Genomic DNA, 21,772 nt, shown 5'->3' on the forward strand with positions numbered 1-21,772 from the left:
TTGTAACCACTATTTTATTTCAGCATACATCATGATTAAACAACCTGTTACACTATGCATTGGACGATATTGATACAATTTTCAACTTACATGATTTGTATAAGTCTGCAGCTGACTCTGACACATATCTACGGCTTCCGATTTTAAACTGCAAAAATAAATTAGAATTAATTTCATACAAAATCAGAAGTGACTTCTTGGGAAAATATCATGTTTATTTGATTAGAAGTGTTAAATATATTATCTTAAGTTTTCTAAAGAAAAAAAATGTTTAAATATACAGTAACAATAATTTATTCAGGGAATGTAATTTTAGAAGGTCCTACTTCAATTACATTACAATATCTATCAATCACGCCTATTAATAAGGTGTTTAACACCTGATTTACATAAATAGAATAATACCGCAAATAAATGATTGCATTAGGAGTTGAGCTAGATTAAGATATGTATAATAAAATGGGCTATATATGAAATCATGTAAAAATTAAACAAATCAAACATGTACCTGTAATTTTCGTTTTTGTACAGCAGTAGATGGTTTGCCTAGCAAAGGCATCACCTTACTTTTTGCTAAAGATATACAAAATGTTGTATAGTTAATGATATAAAAGATAAAGATGACGAACATTGATCAATCTCATAACTCCTATAAGGAATAAAAAATAGATAGTTGGGCAAACACGGACCCTTGGATACACCAGAGGTGGGATCTGGTGCCTAGGAGGAGTAAGCATTCCCTGTCGACCGGTCACACTACCATGATTCCTGTTTCTCGTTATTATACTATTGGGGTTAAGATCTAAACACCTACTTGCTTATAAAAATAACATACTTATTACTTGCTACTTAAAGTGAGATCATTATGTGTTTACCCCCATTAAATCCATATACTATAGCACAGAGAAATCAAGTAATCATACGTATATGGTATAAAAATGAAATAGGAGAAACAAACACACATCAAAATTGATACCGTATAAGTTTTAAATACATATGTATTCATCCAATTACTAAATATGATTCGAATATGTAAAACTTATACGGTACCAATTTTGATCCACCAGATGCGCATTTCGACAAATAATGTCTCTTCAGTGATGCTCAACCGAGATGTTTGAAATCCGAAATAACTATGAAGTTTTGGAGCTAAATATAGCCAAAAACAGCGTGTCAAAAAAGTGGAGTCATATTCGTCTAAGGATAAGAGCTATGCGTGAGGGAGATTATCCTTAATTTTGAAATGAATTTCTACATTTTATAACAGCAATTAAATACACATCCGTATTTTCAAGCTAGTAACGAAGTACTTAGCTACTGGGCTGTTGAGACCCTCGGGGATCAACAGTCCACCAGCAGAGGCCTCAACAACTAGAACACAAATGAAAATGTAAGGGAAGTTTCGTCTCACGATATTTATGTCATTTGTCAGAATTACACTTCTTGAACGCACTGACAATACACACTACAATTTCATGTTTCAATCTGAACCAATAATTTTGCTTTCTTGTATTTTTGATTTATATGCTTCACAAAATGATTTCCTATGTCAAATCATAACACATTTTGTGTACCGATTCGAATGGGTTCCAAATACTTGTAATATGTATATTATCATCTCCACAAGATGATAAGTTTCAGCGATTGAATTCTTACACAATTACGACAAATATAAGTAATAAGTTATTTATAGTGTAAATTTTATTTCAGAAAACATTCCGACCAATCGGAAAGAGGTGGTTGAGAAATTGAGTCCGCTTTAAATAAGACGTTTGAGTACCTTGGCCTTATTCTCTTACTTCTTAGAGCAAGTAAATAATGTGACATCATGAGTTGAGCATCTTATGATATGATTACAATAGTTTAAATATCAGTTACAAATTATACCTTCATCAGCAGAAATTTCCTCTGCATCACACTCTGCGGAATTTCCATTGTCATGATGTTCATCAACCGCAGCGTGGTTCTGCTCATTAGATCCTGAAACATATTTGTTCTTAATTGTACATCTTACAACTATCGGTATTTTGATATCACTTCCATGGCTGATACATACATGTACATATGTACATTTAGCAATTGATACAGGGTTTTGGCACGTGCGATTTAATGTGTCATCATAGGTCATAAGATATTGAACAGAAATCGGGAATTATGGTCGTCTGCCCTGTTTCAGCGATAATGCAGACCGAGCTCATTCAGCAAATAATCTTTAATTTTAGATATTGTACAATCGTCTGTTGCTGTCTAGTACATGTATAAAGTGATGTGACTTCCACCTACAATTGTAGGCGTTGATATTTTAGAGTATTCTCAGTAAAAACCTAGGATCTCCCCATTTCAGCTATCGAAAAATATCAAAACATTTTAGATCAATGATGTATGGGTATGGTGTATTGTTGATCCACAATATATCCTAGATCTGGAGGTTACAAAACCTTTTGAGCACGTTTTCATACTCAAACTAAAACTCTGTGGTCTAAATCACACTCATACTCAAACGTGAAGGTTAGAGAACTTTTATAGAATCATTCTCACACTCAAATGGAGTACAATGCTCAAGATATTTAAAGTATGCTTCGGACCTTGTTCAGAGTTGTACTCATAATCTCCAACACGACAAAGAAATGAGCATTTGAAATGATCTTAACTCACACATGCTTTGAAGATGATTTTCAAGTTTTTGCCTTTAAAGATGTAAATTTGTATGGCCTTAACCCAGTAATTCACAAGGTGAATAAATTAATGCATTGTATATTAATTTAACATATTGCATCCTCGTCATGTTTGAAATATTTGTTAAAGATATTATCTGTATGTACCTATGTACAATACATTTCAGTTTTTTGTGTTCCTATTTTTGCTCCAATGGATTCATGCATTCAACTAGTATCGCTTTCCCCAGACTCTCGCTTTGGAGACGTTGCACAATCGACAGTCTGGTACGATTCTTATTTTCGTTTTTTGACCAGAAGAGTGCGTTAAACCAAAACAAGAACAATGGCTAATCCTTAAAATGATAAATGCGTTATTTGTTCGTTACAAAGCAGATATATTTTTCTATGCGTTGAAACACAATGTCTTTTAGTGTTGATAACCGATGGTCTTTCCGTTAAAAATCTAATGTCGCCTTAGTAAGCAAACATTGACTGTTGCTTCCAACTTCAGTTAATCCACGTTTCTCTCAGCCGATCAAAAACAGTAAACCTGGATTTGAAATCACAAAATCAAAATAGGAATCGTACCAGACTCTCGCTCTTGAGACTTTGCGCAAGGGCTATCATTCAACAAACTTGAATCTCCGTTATGCATGTAATCGTTCATGCATGTTTTGCAGTTTGTGGATCAACAGTCCTTGAGGAGATTTTCAATCTTATCTTATTTACAATTTTCTTACTTATTTTCCATTAAGAGAATTTGAACGATCTCAAATATCCTTTTCCGATATATTCGTTGGTAAGTTTGTTTGAAATTGTCCCAATGATTAGTTAAAAAATTGAAAATGTTAAAAAACATACGATAGACAGATAACGATCAGATTTTCACGTCAGGTGATCTAAAGACAATCGTTTTCTAAGACACAAATAATGCATCTCCGTACATCAAACAAATTGTACGATGACTGCTATAAATTGCCAAATACCCACAGTCTTATACAAGATATTATAGGAATGGCAATACATCGTAACGTAATCATGATAAAACTCTTATTGAACTATAAACTCTCACCTATCTGTTCCTCCAGTTGGAAAATTTCGTCATTGTCTCGTGTTTCTGCCTACAATAAGCAAATACATGAGGAACGTGTAACTACTACATCAGAATATGATTTCAATCACCAATGTACGTGCACGTCAGTTACCTGGCTCTGCTCACGTGTACTCGGTCTTCTTTCTTCATTTTTTCCAAATAGTTTGCAAAAAAAAAAGAACGATACAATCTGCTTTGTGTTTATCTGCAGATGGGAATTATGCAATATCAGCTACTTTCAATGTTATGCATGCTCATAACAACTAAATGTTACATATTTACCACTTGCGTTAGCTTTCCTTTTCGCTTGTTTTTTCCTCCTCAACAAAAAGATGGCAACAAATACTATTATAGCTATTACAGCTATTACAGCAAACGCAATCCTTGTAAAAGAAGACGGACATGTACAATTATGACACGATTGTATATTAAAACGATTTCTTTGACAATACACTAGTCATATTTTCCATGAAGCTCCTACCGACCCAGTAGCCTACATTCCCACTTGAACGGTGAGCGAGATTCAAACGCACTCAGGGAGAACAGTGTGTGATCATTTTATTGGAACTTCAGCATGTAAACAATAAGTAAATTGGGATTTTTTATTCGTTGACCCATTTTGTATTCTTATAAGGCATAATTCACTCAAGAACTTCAACATAAAAAGGTGCATTTTGTTTTGTCCTTCAAATCGACCTTCAGATACACTAAAGAAGTTTTATCTTTGAAAAATATTCATTTTCATCCTTGTGTTGATTCAATGCAACTCATAGGATTCGGTATCAACTTCATATTTGGATATTTTACGGAGCATGGATTTTAACGGTGAACTACCAATTCAACTTAATAAAAGCCTGAATGACTTCAGTTTCCCCATTCTTAACTTCCCACATTGATGCATTCATATATAAATATCACCTATATATCATGCTTATTACTCTGATTTGATACATGATGTTCTGTGTATGATTAATTTTGATACCGAGGCAGAGTACGGATATATAAGTTTGATGTTGCATAGTTCCAACTGTATTGTTGAAAATCAACATTTTGGAAATGTTATGGTTGTTATATTGATAAACACAGCATATTATAAGGTCAAATTTTGTCTGATGTGTTTCATACTCATTGCATGACCGTTCACGGAGGATGTGACCGGTTGACAGGAAATAATTACTCCTCCTAGGTACCTGATCCCATATCTGGTATGTCCAGGGGTCCGTGTTTTCCCAATTCTTTATTTGGTATTCCTTATAGGAGTTATCAGATTAATCAACAGTCGTTATCTTCACCTTTCCTCAAATGATTGATGCTTTTACATCGTTTACAAGCTATAATGTAGATTTTAAACAGCTAGAATGTATTGATATTTTTTTTTATCTCCATACATACGGTGACGCATAAATATAGGATATGTCAGATGTCAGATTGATCACTGTTCATTATCTTCACCTTTCATCTAGGCATTTGACATCATACCGTTCAAGTAAGGATTTTGATAACACAATTGTACATTGTATGTATACAATCTGACTAAAGTACAGACCTATATTATTATATATATAGGATCTGATAACTCCCCATAAGAGATCATGTTCTGGTGAATTTTGCATTGGCCAATGAAATCATAACTTCCTTTTGCTTGTCTGGTATTTCGGAAGTCATTCCATTTTCATACGTATGAGATGATACCCGATGAGTTCCGATAAGCAAATAACACAATTAAAAATGGCGTCGATAAGTGCCACGCCGAGGAAAACATGTCTTTTGTCGGATGCGTGTATCCTCTGTGGGTTTTGTTTTAAACAAATTGAGAAAGCAAGTGACGGTAGTGAAAAAATCCAAAAGTTTAGCGAAATTAAACTGCGTTTAAATGAAGAAAGGTGGGGGAATATCAGGAAACTGACGGGTGTGTTGACAGATTTGGATGAAAAAGGCCTTGGAGGGGTTTGCAAAAAATGTTATCGACAGGTTGAATCTGTTTTAAAAATTGAAGCCAAAAATGCAGTTGTTAAAGAACGTTTTCGTGAAATGGCAGTGCGAACTTTGAAAACAAAAATGTTACAACTGCCGTCTCCCCGAAGAACATCAATAACGAAAAGAATGCTTCGGAGCCCGGATACACATGTGCCCTCTACGAAGAAGAAATCTTTCGACGTATCTGTTGTGAAGCTTGTACAACTGACGCCCTTTAAAGATCTGACGAATACAAGAACGGATTCATCGAAAGCAGGGGTAAGTTATCTAAGCATATTGGTGTAATATTAACATTTATATGTAAACATGGTAAACATTTACAAATTGAAAACAAAAATCTCTAGGCTTGGTCTTAAACACAGATACCACTTGAAAGAAGTGTTACTGTCATCACACTCTCGGGCACAATCCAAGACAATACAATTAAAATTATATCCTTAGATATGCTAATTACTATCAGGTGTATTAATTAGTGGATCAAAGGAAAATTTAGGAATTCAATACACCCCAGTCTTAGGGTGACTGTCAAATGTCTGTATGTGTCAACATACCATTAAATATATAATTAGATATTCAAAAATTATCTTAAATCATTTTTAATTGACAGCTGTCTATGCCAGTATATACTGCATGTATCCCTATTGCACCACAGGAGAAACAAGTTGGTATGTATAAAAATATGTGAATCATAATTGATAGAATGAATGATTGATTTAAATAGAGCTTTCAATAATCAAGGTGTGTCATGAAATGCAAAAAAAAAAAAAAAACACCTTACAGTGTGTCCACCTGGCAGTCGTTCTGTTTGAAAACAATTAACTTCTGTGACATGAAAAGTTTCAAGACTGAAAGTGCATGCTTTCATTATATATACTAACTGTTGTACTTGACTTTTTTAGGGATATACCTATGGGTTTGTTTTACATTGTGTATCAATGCTTATTTATCAACATTAACTATATACGAAGCATTTTAAAGGTACTATATTAGGCCAGTAAGAAATTTAAGTAATTGCAGGAAACATATGGGACATATAGGAAATATGTGACAACATGGCAGTGTGTTACATGTGTCTTTGAAAGCTATCTGAATCTCAATGCAGTTCAACAACTCGCACATTTTTATACACAGCACCTGCGTTATCCTACAAAGCATCTTGAGAACCTCAATCAGAATGTGACCAGAAAAGGAATTACAGAGTCATAGTTTGAAATGTTGTCCTACTAAACAGCATTGTACTTGATTTTAAACACAGTTATGGAAACAAAAGGTTATGTCACAATACAGCATAATGCCATACAATGATTATTTCATTTGAAAAATATTTCTGAATCCATTTTTGGTCTAATTATTATGAAATCTAAAGCATATAATACATAACATTTAGACATAAATTCTGTTCGTGTTTTTTAAAGTTTTACCAACAATTGCAGAAATATGACAACTGAAACTTTAATATCAGCTTAGAGCACTCCATTTCCTTAAATATTATCCTTTGTCAGAATGGAATGAAATCATTGAGTGTGGTGTTCCTACAGTCATATAATGTGTTTGACTGTTCAGGAAAACAAAATCAAGACATTGAGACCAGAAACTGCAGATATTTGTATTTTTAATGGTGTAAAAATTGACCTTAGATGATTTTATGAGAAATATGTAGAAAAGTGATTGTTTTCAATGAAATATAGAACTTGACTCATTTATAGCACTATACTGTAGATGTATAATGTCAACAGTTGTATAATAAATGGACAAAAGATGATTAATTTCATGAAAATGGATTGTAAGTAGTCTATAACATTACCTGTAATAACACATTATTTTCATTGGATGATTTGAATCTAACATATATAGATTTCAATAAAACATCCTTATCAGAATGAAAAGAAAATGCAAAAATTCCTGTATACAAATACTGGATTTTATCTTTCTAGAGGGTGCATCAACAAATAAAAAAGGATCTAAGCGATCTTTAGATTTTGAGACTAATAGAGACCAAAGCGACATTCAACCCACACCTTTAGATGGGTCGATTGAGGTTAACTTGTAAATTGAAAGTGTAGCAAAAGTTTTTACTGATCAGTTCATTACTAGATGTTCATGTTATACTTAGTCACTAACATAGTATTTCATTAATCATGATTCAGTTTAGCTCACCTTAGCTGAAAGCTTAAGTGGGCTATTCTGATCACATCTGTCTGTCCAAAAACTTTTCACATGTTTGACTTCTTCTCCAGAACCATGAAGCCAATTTCATTCAAAATTGGCACAAATCAATTCTTGGGTAAAGGGGATTCAGTTTGTTCACAGGAATGTTCTCTTCAAAGGGGAGGTAATGAAGGAAATGCAAAAAAAGAAAGAAAGAATGGATTGATCTAAAAATGTTCTCAAGAACCACTGGGTGAGAAAAGTCAAATCTTACAGGAAAACTTCCTGGCATAGTGTAGATGCAAGTTTGTTAGAAGGGTTGGGCTACAAGAAGACTTTTAGGAGATCAAAGACCCATAGGCCTCTTGTAAGGGTTGCTCATTACATCAAGACTTATACTTTTATGAAACTACATCACAAGATGGTGATTTATGTTTTTTAAAAAATTATTTGTATCAATCAGTTTGTTTGTCTATCATCGTAGCTCAGTGGATAAAGTTACCGGTGAGTGACCCACAGATCACAAGTTCAAATCCACCAGTCTTCAGTTCATATTTACTGATATAAATTTTTGAAAATCATGTTTTTTTAAAATCCCAATTGCATATTTTTGGCTTTTTGACATATGTACTCATTACGTATCATCACATCTTTCATAATTAAATCAGTTTGCGCCGATTTGATAAGCTTTTTCATGTTGTAGTGAACAACCCAATCTGACTAAAGTACAGATCTATATATTTTAGGACACCTGAGTAAACTCATATTGCAATTGGTTGTTGTCCATTGTTGTTTGATAACAATTGAACATATTTAACTTCTTGATAACTACTATACTAATTCTTTTCAAATTTGGTGTGAAGCATCTTTGGAACAAAGGGGACATAAATTGTAAATTTCAGGATTCCTGCACCCCTGGGGGCTTAGGGGTGGGGCAAAAACTGCCCAAAATTGACAAATTTTCAAAACTCTTCTTTAGATCCGCAAATGTTTAAGAAAAACTAAATGCATAATTATGTAGAGCGAGAAGGCCTTTACCAAAATTGTAAATTTCATGATACCCAGGGTAGGGGTTCTGACTCCAGGGTGGGACTAAACTTTGTATATATTGTTTATGTGTAATTTTGCTGGTACTGTATAAAATCTAAATGCATACTTAGGAATAGCAGAAAAGGATGTACGGTGAATTTCACAAGCCTGGGTTTTGACTCTAGGATGGGTCCAAATCAGTCATATCTTTTAATGCTTTAATGTTAATTTAATACACCTATTATTTCATCAGTGTATGCACTTTTAAGGGCGCTTAAGTTGTAAGAACACATCTTGTTTTATACTGTTGCTGAACATTAGAATTTAGTCAAAACAGGAATTTGTTTCCTCTAGATTTCACGGCCCTTGGGAGTAGTGATACTTTTTTACTAGTACTCACATGATCGACCTATAAGGCCTGTGGGCCTCTTGTTTGTAGTTGATGTAGCTGTGAATGAATTTGAAAATAAGTTGACCTTTTGTATTTGCTAATTATGCATGTGCATGTTGTTCTTTCAGATTATGCTTCAATTCAGATTTTGGATTTTCTATAAATCTCAACTATGATAAAAGGTACACAAATTAGAAAATCATTATATTTAACAAAATTTATATCAAAATAAAGATATAGAAGTTTTTATCTCCTATCCAATGTTCTGAGATGAAAAACAAAGGTTTGATGAAAATTATATCCAACTAACAGATTCTCTGTAGTGTGTTTGCATACCTTAGTTATTATTGTCATGGTCTTAGGCTTAGAATGAAAAGGTGTTATTTAATGTGCATGTACTTAAATTACTTGCAGATTAGTATTTACTATCCAAGTGGTCGCAAAAGTAGGTTCATCACCGATGAAAAGGAGAAGAAGGTCTGCAAAATTGTTTTTAGGGGAAAAGACATAGGCAGTGGATTGAGGGACTTTTTAAAGACAAGTCATCCAGAAGAAGTAATTGAGGGTTCTGTAGCAATTTTAGGTATGGACTTGAAAGTCTAGTGATCAACTGTTTTTAAATCTTATTTAAGAAAGACATGTATGAAAAATATGGTAGCAGTCATTAGCAGATTTGTAAGCTTCTGTGTATAAATGTATGTTAATAGATTTTATTGATTAAATTTTGTATTTTTCAAATAGCATGCCTTGCAATTTTTGTCATGTTTTGCAGGTGATGAATGCAAAACCTTGTGCAAGAGAAATTCTGGAAGTGTGCTTCAAGACAAATCAATTCAAAATGTTATGGAATTCACTTGGGACAAACTGTACACAGAACTACAAATACGTGCCCCTAATATCCTGAAGATAGTATCAGCAATGGTCAATGACATTCCAATCCAAGTGAATAACAAACCATTTCAACTTGTAATGTACACTTTGTCCCAGATTCTGCATGCCAGATCTCAAGAAATGTCTTTAGTACAGTACTTGTCAGGACTAGTGTTAATGCATGGAGGATGCACCCTTAAGGTACTTTAGTCTACCATATTCAAAAGTGATAATTACAAACCATATTTAGACAGATATCCAGATAAACAAACAACTATTCATTAACACATTGCTATTGAATATCTGAGGCACAGCTTGATTTATTAAATTGCAAATATATCTGTTTAATAATTATATATTGTTTTTAAGTCTTGAGCATTGTTGAGATTGGACAAATATTCCAATATACTCTAATACAGTTGTCAAGGTTTAAAGCATATTGGATATTTTAAATTTTATATTCAGCATTCTTACATATATATACATTTGTATGATTTTTAGTATGATTGATAAATTCTATTACTTGACATGTGATATTTGCTTTAATTAAATTGATTTTACATGTTTCTTTAGGATATCGAGAGGATTGCCAAATTTGGTGCTTCAGTTCACCCAGAAACATTGCGAAGAAAGCTGAATTCATGGGACGAATACTTGGACGAAGAACTACTTAAGTACAAAACAGAATGGAGTCGAGGAGGAAGCAAGAAATATCAGCTAATTGGAGACAATTGGGATAGAAATATTATTCCATCTTATCATACCTCTCAAGACAAGACATTGTCTTTGCACCTGTTTCAGGTTATTGGAGTCGTTGATAGGGTGGATTCTCTGAATTGTGCTTTTGATCCACAGCTCCTAGATATTTTAGAATTAACTCCTGTGGATTTTATTCCCTCAGTAGCTGATCAGGACATTCTTCTGCATGAGTTGACCTTTTTAGTGGCCAATGCAGTGATTGCAAATATTGAGCAGCTGAACGGAGCATTTGGATATATATATCCAAAACACTTGAAGCACAAGTATAGTGAATTCTCAGGAATGAAAACGGAACAAGTAAGACACATGTATACTAAATTTCTAGACACTTCTAGGCATGTTTTTATCTCCAACAAATCCAGTTCAAATACATGCATATTCATTTGTTTTTACAGTATTCTTTGGGACTTTTTGATTGTAATGAAATGGTTACCCAAGATGTGATCAGGCTACTAAAGGACCTATCAAAGAAGTATGTGCCCATTGATGATGCTGGGGAAATAGTTGAGGAAGTGTTTTTTGGAGGCAAGTAAAAATTAATAGGGGAACATTTCAAGAGGAACATCAACAGCAGGGCTCAAAATTAACATATGCTTATCACTGACTGGATAAAAGTCTGGCAGACTGATTGACATTTGTTTTAGTAAGTCCGATGGGACTGGTTAATTTTCTAAAACGTCATTTTGAAAAACTTGTTTAAACTCTGCTTTTGGCATTCCTCTATAGACATCAGACAAACCTGATTAGTGTTGCAAAATTGTCCAAGGCACAGAGTTAAATCCCATGATTTTATTTGAATAACATTAACGAAATATCTTTAATTATATCTGGAAAACCCTGGTGGACTGGTAAAATTTTCTGCAGACTTGTTTAAAATAAATCGTATCAGTCTGGCTAAACTGGTGATATGAAAAGTTAGTTTCAAGCCCTGATTGCAGTTATATAGATTTGTTAGAATTATTGTGATTTTTATTTGAAATGAAATATTGAAAAAGATAGTGAAGAGTAACTCATGTAGTGTTTTTTTTCCACTTTAAAGGAGACAGATTGACTGATGAGAGAATACAGAGTGCCCAAGAAGCTATGACCAATAATGAAAATCCATTGGATAGGTTTGAAGGATTCATTTCCAAAATTGAAGATTTTCATCGGCTCATGAACTTCCTCGAGGTAAATTAAGTCAAACAGTTTCTTATGTGCACTTAAAAATAAAAGATATAACAGATATTTATCAACTAAGATTTCCTTTTTCATAAAGTGAGGTTCACTTTTTAGCTCACTTGCTGTCCATCGTCTGTCTGTAAACTTTCACATTTGTGACTTCTCCAGAACCACTGGGCCAATTTCAACTAAAACTTGGCATAAAGCATCAAATTTATTCAACTGAATTGCAACTGAGTTGCAACATCCTTGTCCAAGGGGAGATAATAGCAAAATTACATTAACAAGTTTTAAAAATCTTCTCTAGAACCACTGAGCCAATTTCAACCAAACTTGGCACAAAACATCCTTGGGTGAAGGGGATTCAAGTTCATTCAAATGAAGGGTCATGCCCCCTTCAAAGGGGAGATAATCACAAAAATAGGGTGGGGTCATTCAAAATTCTTCACAAGAACCAATGGACCAGAAAAGTTAACATTACATGTAAGCTTCCCGACATAATGGAGATTCGAGTTTCTTAACATCATAATCCCCAGGGGTAAGATGGGACCACAATATAGATCACAATTTTACATGCGAATATGCAAGGTTACTAAAGTGAGCGATATGATCCATGGGCCTCCTTTGTTCACATGATATCAGGTGAGCGATGTGGTATGATCTTGTTAATAATGTTGAACTTGATATGAATATAGGTAAAAATAAACCAATTATTTTTTTTTTCAGGCAATTGTGTTGCAAACATACAGCACCCAGTCAGCAAATGACAGAGGAACAGTGTATTATTATAAGAACATATTAAATGCACGCAATGTGAAGGGGAAAGTAAAGAACTCTTACAGAGGATATAAAATGCTATACCGTACTATATTTGATGCTATGTGTTGTGCATTTTTCTTGAAAGAGTTTGGACTTCTTAACTTAACAGAGAGCATACCACTGCCTGATGAATTCTCCAAATGGACAGGAGAGGAAAAAATACAGTGGATGAATAACATATGTGAACGAATTGTGAACAAGTGGTTTTTTGGAGACAGTGACTTGTTTGAAGAGTTGCGACAAGTATTGTCTGATCCAGATCATGAAGAAAATTATTGGTTCGGGAACTTTAAAGATGGTCGCTTTTCCTGCCACTACTGTGAAAAAACTTACTGTCATATCAAAAGTGCAGAATTTCATGAAAAAGAAGTCCATGGCCATTCCAAACCAGCATTACGAAAAAGTAAACAAGCAAACCTATTGCAAGATGAACTTTTTGATTATTTGATAGCCCTTTTCCGTCTGTCAGCATTACATCGAAATCTTGATACGGCAGTGGATATGGCTGATGGCTATAGATCTATTCGCTCAGCTAAGTACGAGACCCCGCTGTACAACAAGACCCACAAAACAAAATATCTTATCGGCAGCATCCATTTAACAGGCCTCGTATCAGGAACCTTGCCGCCTCCTCAAACAGAGAGACTTATTGCAAATCGCTGTATAAATTTGTCAGGTGGGAAGAACTCGAACATGGCACTAGATGAGTATGTAGAACTAGTCAACAGAGATACAAAAAACACTTGTTCTGGATTCCAAACAAAGGAGAGTATAATTGCGCACTCGAAACAATTTCCTCTTTTAATCAAAGCTGTGAAAAATTTGGACATGATTAATGATGTACATAGAAGAAAAGGATTCCACAACATACCTTCATATAAATCTGATGTTCGGAAGATTGTACAAGACCTTTTTGACATCGATGGTTTTTCCCAACATAAAGGACGCAAGCTCAAGTGCAGAGAACTAGTCCAGAAAAGCAATCCATTTGCAGACAGTTATAAACAGTTGGTGAACATGATATACAGACATAAACCTTTACTTCCATTCCGTCGATTAAGGAATAAACAACTATAATGATGTGATTGTTTATCTACCTGGTACATGAGACATAAAATCAAATTAAATATTATGGAGGATTATCGCCAAGACTTGTCCAATGTACATGCACACATATACAATGTACAGTAATTAAATTTTCAAATGGAATAAACATGGATTTAATCAATAACATCTTTGATAACTTACAATATTTGAAGATCCAACTTGGTGTTGGCCATATTTTTAAAAAAAAAATAAAAATCAAATTTTGATTACTCATTGCTGTTGGTCTTTGTTTGTCGTCGTGCGTCATCCATTAACAATTTTACATTTGTAACTACTTCTTAAAAACTACAATGCCAATTGTTACCATTTTTGCCCCAGACTTGATCAACCCAAAGAAAACGGGTCCCAGAAAAAATGTGTTGTTTACTGTTTCTTCACAAATCCCAACATTACTCTGTAATTTATATATGCTTCAATTCATTCTGGTACACATAATTATAATTAGTATCATGCAGAAGAAAACAGGACATTGTCTTTTAGAGACTGATAAAACAGTTTTGTATCTGATCATTAGATAACTGTTGCATTGTTATGAAACTGTAAACAATACAATTTTTACTTAAAAAATAAACACTAACAAGTTTTGTGTAAATTTGAACCTTAAGTTGATTTAATATCATCAAGATCCTCATCAGATTCATACTCATATGATACAGTATCACTGTCACTGCTTGAGGTTTCCATTACATGTACATCATCTAAAGACAGATTTGTCATATATTTTTCTAAAATTGTCGAAGAACATGAATTACAGGAACATCCTGTATCACAAATGTCACAACAAGTATGTATTCTGGTACCTTGTACCAGCTTTAACTCGCTCTCCGAAAGAAATGTCTTGAGCAGTTGCAATCTTCGGCAATCAGTTGAAGTGAGGAAGTCTTTGACGTCCTGGTCAACATTCCGTAGTTGTTGACCATAATACATCAAAAAGGCACATGATTGTTCCCCATCCCTTCCCACTCGCCCTGTTTCCTGGACAAAGTCTATCAAACACCTAGGAGGTCCATAAATCATAACATTGTGACATGCATAAACATTTACACCCATTCCCAGTGCACTGGTAGCAACAATAATGCGCAAAACACTGTCCTCAGTCAATTTTTCAAGGGTTTTCTTTTTTTTATCTTCTGTTGTTTCAGAATGAAACATTTCAACCATGTTTTCAATGTTAGTAACATCTGATAGTTCAGACACTATGAAGTTGTACACACGCCCAACATCTCTTATTGAGTTGCAATAAAATATTGTCCGTGGGAACTCCTTTTTTAAATCTCGAAATGAGTCCAAAATCCACAACAAAGAACTTTCAATGTTAGGGTCTACTTTCTTCACAATGTACTTGATGTTTTCTTTATTTGGGGAAACTGTAATGTTCGTGTAGTCCTTCAGTCCCAAAACTTCTATCACCCTCTTTTTAATTGTCTTTGTGCAAGTCGCGCTTAGTGCTAATAATGATGCCTCAGGAAAGTACGATCGGATCTCTCCAACACGCCGAAACCACTTTCGGAACACTTTATCCTCCTTATCTGCTTCTAGACCACCCCTAAATTTGATAATAAAGGTTATGAATAAGAATCTAAATTAAAACCATTTAAACATGTTTTAAAAATTTTAACTACCAACATTCCTTCCACTTTTTCAAAAAAATGGGTTGCAGTACACTAAGCAACAGTTTTTAATGATGTTTAAAATTATTTTTACATATTCTAAATTCAAGACATCCAAGTATGTCTATAAAAATCAAACAAAATATGAGAGTTAAGATAATTATAGTTTAGGGAATTTACAATGCTGATAGTTGGTTGGGGAATATGATTACATATTTTGCATAAAGACCTAAGACACCTTTGGAGCAAAATATTGTGTCAATGATGTGTGAGCAATTTGTTCGTCAATAAATGTAAAAAAAAAAAAAAAAATAAATAAATAAATAATATCAATATATTGATGGAAAAAATAGCACTGACAGTATACAATATCTCATTTGATTTATTAACTCAGGTTGTTTTAAAGAACTCTCATAAATGTAAAATACATGAATAGGAAGACATTACCATGTGACAACTGTGTGGAATTCATCAACTACGATGACAGTTACATTAAGTCTTTGTATTGTTGATCTCCATTGGCTGTCTCCAACTAATGACTCGGGGGATGCATAGATGATGTCTACTTTTCCTGCCTGTATCAATTCATCGGTCTCCTTGTCTGTGCCTGGAGCATTCAAGAGTGACTGTGTTTATAAATTCTTAACATTTCCAACACAATATTTAAAGAATGAAATGATAACTATAAATGAACCAGTTCAACAGTGAACTTGGAATCAAATTTGCAGTGCAACATATAGTGGATAACACATTTCACGCAAGAATTTCTTATGTATTGTTAACGGTCTACTGCTTGTCAGAAGCATATATAAGTATGATGACTATCCATTATTATTTAGATGATCCTTAGTGAACTTCGATTTAAGACCGGCCATGAGACCCAATTTCAATTAAATTATATAAATATAAACGAATAAATATATACATACCTTTAAAAGCAGCAGTTACTAATCCTATGGAAGTTAATTTTCTGACTTGGTCTTGCATAAGAGACACCAGAGGACAGCAAACAATTACTTTCCCGAAGCTATCATCACGGAGTAAAGCTCTCTTCACTGGCAAATACGCTTGAAATGGGAGCGATTTTCCAAAACCTGTTGGTAACACGGCGACACAGTCTTTTTTATCAAGCACGCAGTCCAAAATCATCCGCTGTTCATCCTTTAAACACTTAACGCCAAATTTTTTCAAAACTTCTTCCACTACTCGTTCAATATCCGCCATTTTTGTTTATACACCGCGCTTCATTTGAAACGCGTTATCTGATTGGATCAAATTATGATGCAATATGCAAATACAAAGTTCACCAGAACATGACCTCTTATGGGGAGTTATCAGATCCTATATATATAATAATATAGGTCTGTACTTTAGTCAGATTGGTATGTATATATCCGAACATCAATTAAAAATGTATAATAGTGAGATAAATGGATATACATGTATATTGAATGTAGTAAGGAGATAGAGAAAACGAGAGACAGAAAAAAATCAAAATAGTTACCCTCCTAAAATCCAGTAATTAAATCCAGGTTCCGCCGCTACATTTTCATTTGATTTCTTCCTTTCAACAGCGTCATAGCACTCTGGGTCTACGATGAAACATTGAGGTCATACAATTCAACATTAAATCATTTTATCTATATTTAATATATGTATATAGTGTAAACAAAATTTAGAAAACTCGGTTACATCTCAGTTACAAATCGGGAATTAACGACCACTTTTATTGTTGTACTGAAGAGCACAATACCGTTTTACTTAAGTAGAAATACAAATGTATGTTACCCTATCAAGCTTGGGTCATGTAGAACATAAAGTGTTTTCATGTTTATTTATGAAGAGTATTGCATGTATGCAAGCTGTTGTAAGAATTTCCCGAAATATTTAATGTCTACGAAAAGGCTTGTTTGTGTCAAGAGGTGATAAGGATTAGAGAAAGATACAGTTCTTCTGAAGAGATATTATAGTGCGAAATAGCAGACACCATACATCTTTGTTTGTTTTTTGGTTATGGGTATGCTTGATGTGAACAACAGTGAAAGGGAGTATAACCCCTGTCACAAGCTAAGTTGCTCAACTTTGGCGATTAGATAATTAGATAAAGGCACTTTGTATTGTACTCTGGATATTATCCCTTTCGTCAGTATTTTGTAAACGACATACATTTTTAAACATCGATAAAGTATTGGTATGAATCAATATATCGATATAACACACAACTGATCGCGAGGTACCGACGGGGAGAGGCAATTTTCTCCTCTGGGTACTTTCAACTTGAATTGAATTTTGTAACCAAAATTGGTATTAGATAAATGTCATGGGATCCATTTGTCCAACGCATTGCAAATATGTGTACATATAAAATAACAATGCTTAGCTGACACAATTAATTTGGAGTGACTTCGAAAGAAATAAGCCTTTTTTAAAAATTCATTCTTGAAGATCTAAAAAAGGACTTGCATTTTTTTGGACAAATGTCTTTATCAAACCAGTGTGTAATTTGGATACCCTATAGTGGGAGTCACAATGTACAATGAAAGGTGGAGATAACGAACAGTGATCAATCTCATAACTCCTATACGCAATACAAAATAGAGAGTTGGGCAAACACGGACCCTTAGATATACCAGAGATGAGATCAAGTGTCTAGCAGGATACTTTCTCTATTACATTTATCTGCATATTAAGTGAACCCAAACGTTTGAAAGGTCTGTAATTTCAACTGATTGATATATGGGAGAGGCTTACTCCTCCTAGCCACCTGATCCCACATCTGGTATGTTTAGGGGTGCGTGTTTGCCCAACTTTGTATCTTTTATACTTTCTAGGAGTTATGAAATTAATCACTGTTTGTTATCGTCACTTTTAATGGAACAAATACAGTGTATATATCATATTGAAAGCCGAAAAAAAAAATTCAAAATTAAAAGTAGAGTGATTTTCATGCCATCAATTTTACAAAACACTTCTATAGCAATGTTCAAACCAAACTAATATACAACATACATTTGTATGCATCGGTGGACAGGTAGTAATTTGGGGGACATTCCATGCATCTTGCGTTTTGATGGTTGCTACGTTGGATTGGTCTATCCCCTTTATTAATCTCAGCACACTTGCGACCTGACAAGTAGTAAAACGTTATAATAAAAAATACCATAAACATTTTAAGCAGTAATATGTTTGCGTGTTATCAAAGTTTCATATACTAAGTTTTAATCAACGTTACCAATTATAAGAACTTCAGGTGCACACGTCTCTATTGTGGCATTCATGTGTGGACTGACAACGCAGTGGTAAGTAGTTTTACTACACCACGACGTCCACTTCTCACACTCTTTTAACTGTTTTCTCTTCTCATGCTGATCTTTATCCCGAGGACAGTCTGGGACTTCTACTGCAGTAGTGTGTGCGATGCGAGCACACTTATTTTCCTTCTATGATAAAACAAATCCGCAAATCATAGTCAAAATTCAAAAAGATCAGATAAATATAGTTGTCGATAATCAGAGGACAACTTCTGTGAAAGAAAAACCTCAGAACATCCAAAAACGACTGGGCTTTTATGCCATTATAAACATATATTGCTTCAAATGAAACTTGGCGTTAATCATATCTTGTGATCAGTCATCCCATAAGCACGAGTTTTATTCCAAACAAAAGTACTCTGAAGTTGACATTAAACAGATGCTGGACTTTCTTATTGACACTATCTACGTGGTCTTTTGTGATCAGGTCTTAAAGTCGTCATTTATCACATTCTATGGTAGTTATAATGTTCTAATTTGCAAATGCAACTTAGCTGTCATTAGATAGAATACTGTCTAATGGGTTTCATACCAGATATTATAAAATTTGAGGGTTTGTCTCCCAACACTAACTCGAAACTCTGTTACATGTATCAAGAAACGCCTTAACACGCATTACACTTTGCAGTCAACCACACGCTGTGATTAGCCTATTTGACTGGTTGAAATTCATCAGAATGATATAGTATCCTTCAGTTTTAACTATTGATAATGTTAAGAGAAAGACAGAGTTATTTAAGATATTGAACAGTGCACGTAAAGATTTTATCTGTTACAGAAAATAAACACATATTATTCTAGAGCCTCAGAATAAAACAACTTACCTTCCCACAACCTACGATTAACATGCATGTGAGGACCAGTGGTATTGAAAAGTGCATCTTGTTATCACCTAAAACAAACAAAATAATTCACGAATCAGCTTTTAAAAATCCAAAAATTAAAAGTTGCAGCCACACTACTATAGTATCGGGCATATTCGGTAAGCCATTGTACATGTAATACAACACATTTAATATACATGTAGCTTCATTGACTATCCGGTTTTCGAAAACGATACACATTTCTAGCATGTTCTCGTATACGAATATTTGAGGCCTATACTCCAAATCAAAAATTAAAATTGTATATAGAGTTCATGGCGGGCGTAACCGGTCGACAGGGATGTTAACTCCTCTTAGGCACCTGATCCCACCTCTGGTGTGTCCAGGGGTCCGTGTTTGCCTAACTATCTAGTTTGTATTGCTTTTAGGAGTTATGAGATTGGTCACTGTTTGTTACCTTCACTTTTCATTGCTTATAGGAGTTATGACATTAATCACTGTTCGTTATCTTCACCTTTCATATATACAGTAACTGATATATATTTTTCAGTAGACATTCCTCGAACAATATTGTGTTAAAGAATCATTTCCTAAACATACATTTACATTCGTTAATGGATGCAATACATGATTTCATTTCTCGATGGAGGTACTGTTGCGCAAATGTGATATATTATAGATGATTCACAAATAAGTAGAGAGTTTGAAACATTGCTTACTTACAAACTGAAACAACTTACTTTTATCATTATCATATCATTGTTTTTAGAATATATAAGCGCAAATACTGCAATATCACAATGTATATAAATATTAAAATTCTGCTTTTCTGATATTCCATATACAATGGATGGTAAGTAGTATGTTTTTTTCTATTAACCTGAACTTTGATTTATATTCAATAGAAGTACATTAATATATTACCACTTGATGGAGATTTTAGCACTTTATTTATGATATAGCCGGTGGCATTTGAAATAGCATTACCTCCATCAAATTTGGTAATTTTAACCGTATAACGATTTTAAATCAGTATTTGGGTCTAAATTCTTCATTCTCAATTCATAAATTTCGCAATTTTGGTAGGGACACACTTTACTAAATAATCTCCATCCATTTTATCAACTATGTCAAAATTCACTAGACATATAGGTCACGTAACGCGACGCCTAAATCAAAAATTCACAATATTGGTAGATGTCATCTATACTTCTTTAAACAATATGCTCATGGAGGTAGAAGACATGATTTATGAAGTTTTAAAACAACAGGTTGTTTCATTAAGAATAATAATGAACCAGGTTCTCTAAATGTATGAAAAAAGTTTACTGTTGAATATTTCAGAGTGCAGTTCTCCTTTGTAAATATAAGTTCTGGGAATTAGGGATGTAAATCATGCACATTTTTAAATTAATATTTGTGTTGGGTTATATTAAAACACCATCACTGCATATAGGTGCTATTCCGATTTTAAGTCTTATATTAACCCAGTAGCTAAGTACTTCGTCACTGGCTTGAAAATATGGATGCATATTTAATTGCTGTTATAAAATTTAGAAATTCATTTCAAAATTAAGGATTATCCCCCTCACGCATTGCTCTTATCCTTAGACGAATTTGACTTCACTTTTTTGGCACACTGTTATTCCCTTAAGGATATGAGGAACGATGATCACGTGATGGTTGCGAATTTATTATAGAGGGCGAAGCCCTCTCACGGCCCGAAGGGCCGTGAGAGCGGAGCTCTCCCTATAGGTAACACGTATATACATGTTTAAAAGGGAAATATAGGAAAATAATGAAAAATTAAACCATACCCTAAGGAACTTGGAAAGTTTGGTACCAATGGCGTCGATTCGAATATTAGCGCGTGGACATATATTCCTCCATTTTGAATCTCGTCTACCCTAGTTCACGTCGTTCTGAGATGTTACATAAAATCAGTAAAAGCATGTAAATCTTATTTTCTTAATCACATATAATCACTCCACGATTAAGTTTTTTGTTGTGGTTCAA

The 21,772-nt window shown here is 33.9% G+C and overlaps 3 protein-coding genes across 12 annotated transcripts in view; 1 reads left to right on the forward strand and 2 right to left on the reverse strand.

Moving 5' to 3' along the window:
* The window catches only part of LOC125675069 (uncharacterized), a 33,140-nt gene that overhangs the window by 7,290 nt on the left and 4,078 nt on the right, over nt 1–21,772 (reverse strand). For 4 of the 7 annotated variants that reach the window (XM_056159957.1, XM_056159956.1, XM_056159954.1 and 1 more), the window contains 10 exons: nt 19,757–19,824; nt 18,854–19,061; nt 18,631–18,747; nt 17,126–17,213; nt 4,033–4,133; nt 3,863–3,894; nt 3,730–3,778; nt 1,888–1,980; nt 509–573; nt 91–148 (listed from right to left, as the gene is read on the reverse strand). In XM_056159957.1, coding sequence (XP_056015932.1) covers nt 91–148; nt 509–573; nt 1,888–1,980; nt 3,730–3,778; nt 3,863–3,894; nt 4,033–4,133; nt 17,126–17,213; nt 18,631–18,747; nt 18,854–19,061; nt 19,757–19,813 — 868 coding nt within the window. In that variant the 5' untranslated portion in view covers nt 19,814–19,824. Of the gene's footprint in view, nt 1–90; nt 149–508; nt 574–1,887; nt 1,981–3,729; nt 3,779–3,862; nt 3,895–4,032; nt 4,134–17,125; nt 17,214–18,630; nt 18,748–18,853; nt 19,062–19,756; nt 19,825–21,573; nt 21,679–21,772 lie in introns of all 7 variants that reach the window. The other 3 variants (XM_056159955.1, XM_056159960.1, XM_056159958.1) reach the window with 3 other exon arrangements.
* LOC130053206 (uncharacterized) lies at nt 5,272–9,756 on the forward strand. 4 transcript variants are annotated; one of them, XM_056159969.1, is made up of 4 exons: nt 5,272–5,985; nt 6,335–6,392; nt 9,424–9,477; nt 9,710–9,756. In XM_056159969.1, exons 1-3 carry the CDS (start codon nt 5,446–5,448, stop codon nt 9,456–9,458), a joined length of 633 nt encoding a protein of 210 aa, XP_056015944.1. In that variant the 5' UTR covers nt 5,272–5,445; the 3' UTR covers nt 9,459–9,477; nt 9,710–9,756. The 4 variants fall into 4 exon arrangements, with proteins under 4 accessions (XP_056015944.1, XP_056015946.1, XP_056015947.1 ...); XM_056159971.1 differs by lacking the exon at nt 9,424–9,477; XM_056159972.1 differs by lacking the exon at nt 6,335–6,392.
* LOC130053204 (ATP-dependent DNA helicase RecQ-like) lies at nt 14,083–17,002 on the reverse strand. The gene is made up of 3 exons (XM_056159962.1): nt 16,551–17,002; nt 16,069–16,228; nt 14,083–15,557 (listed from the first exon to the last, which is right to left on the reverse strand). Exons 1-3 carry the CDS (start codon nt 16,843–16,845, stop codon nt 14,612–14,614), a joined length of 1,401 nt encoding a protein of 466 aa, XP_056015937.1. The 5' UTR covers nt 16,846–17,002; the 3' UTR covers nt 14,083–14,611.

Source organism: Ostrea edulis, chromosome 3 (assembly GCF_947568905.1).
Source record: "Ostrea edulis chromosome 3, xbOstEdul1.1, whole genome shotgun sequence".
NCBI classification, from domain to species: Eukaryota; Metazoa; Mollusca; class Bivalvia; order Ostreida; family Ostreidae; genus Ostrea; species Ostrea edulis.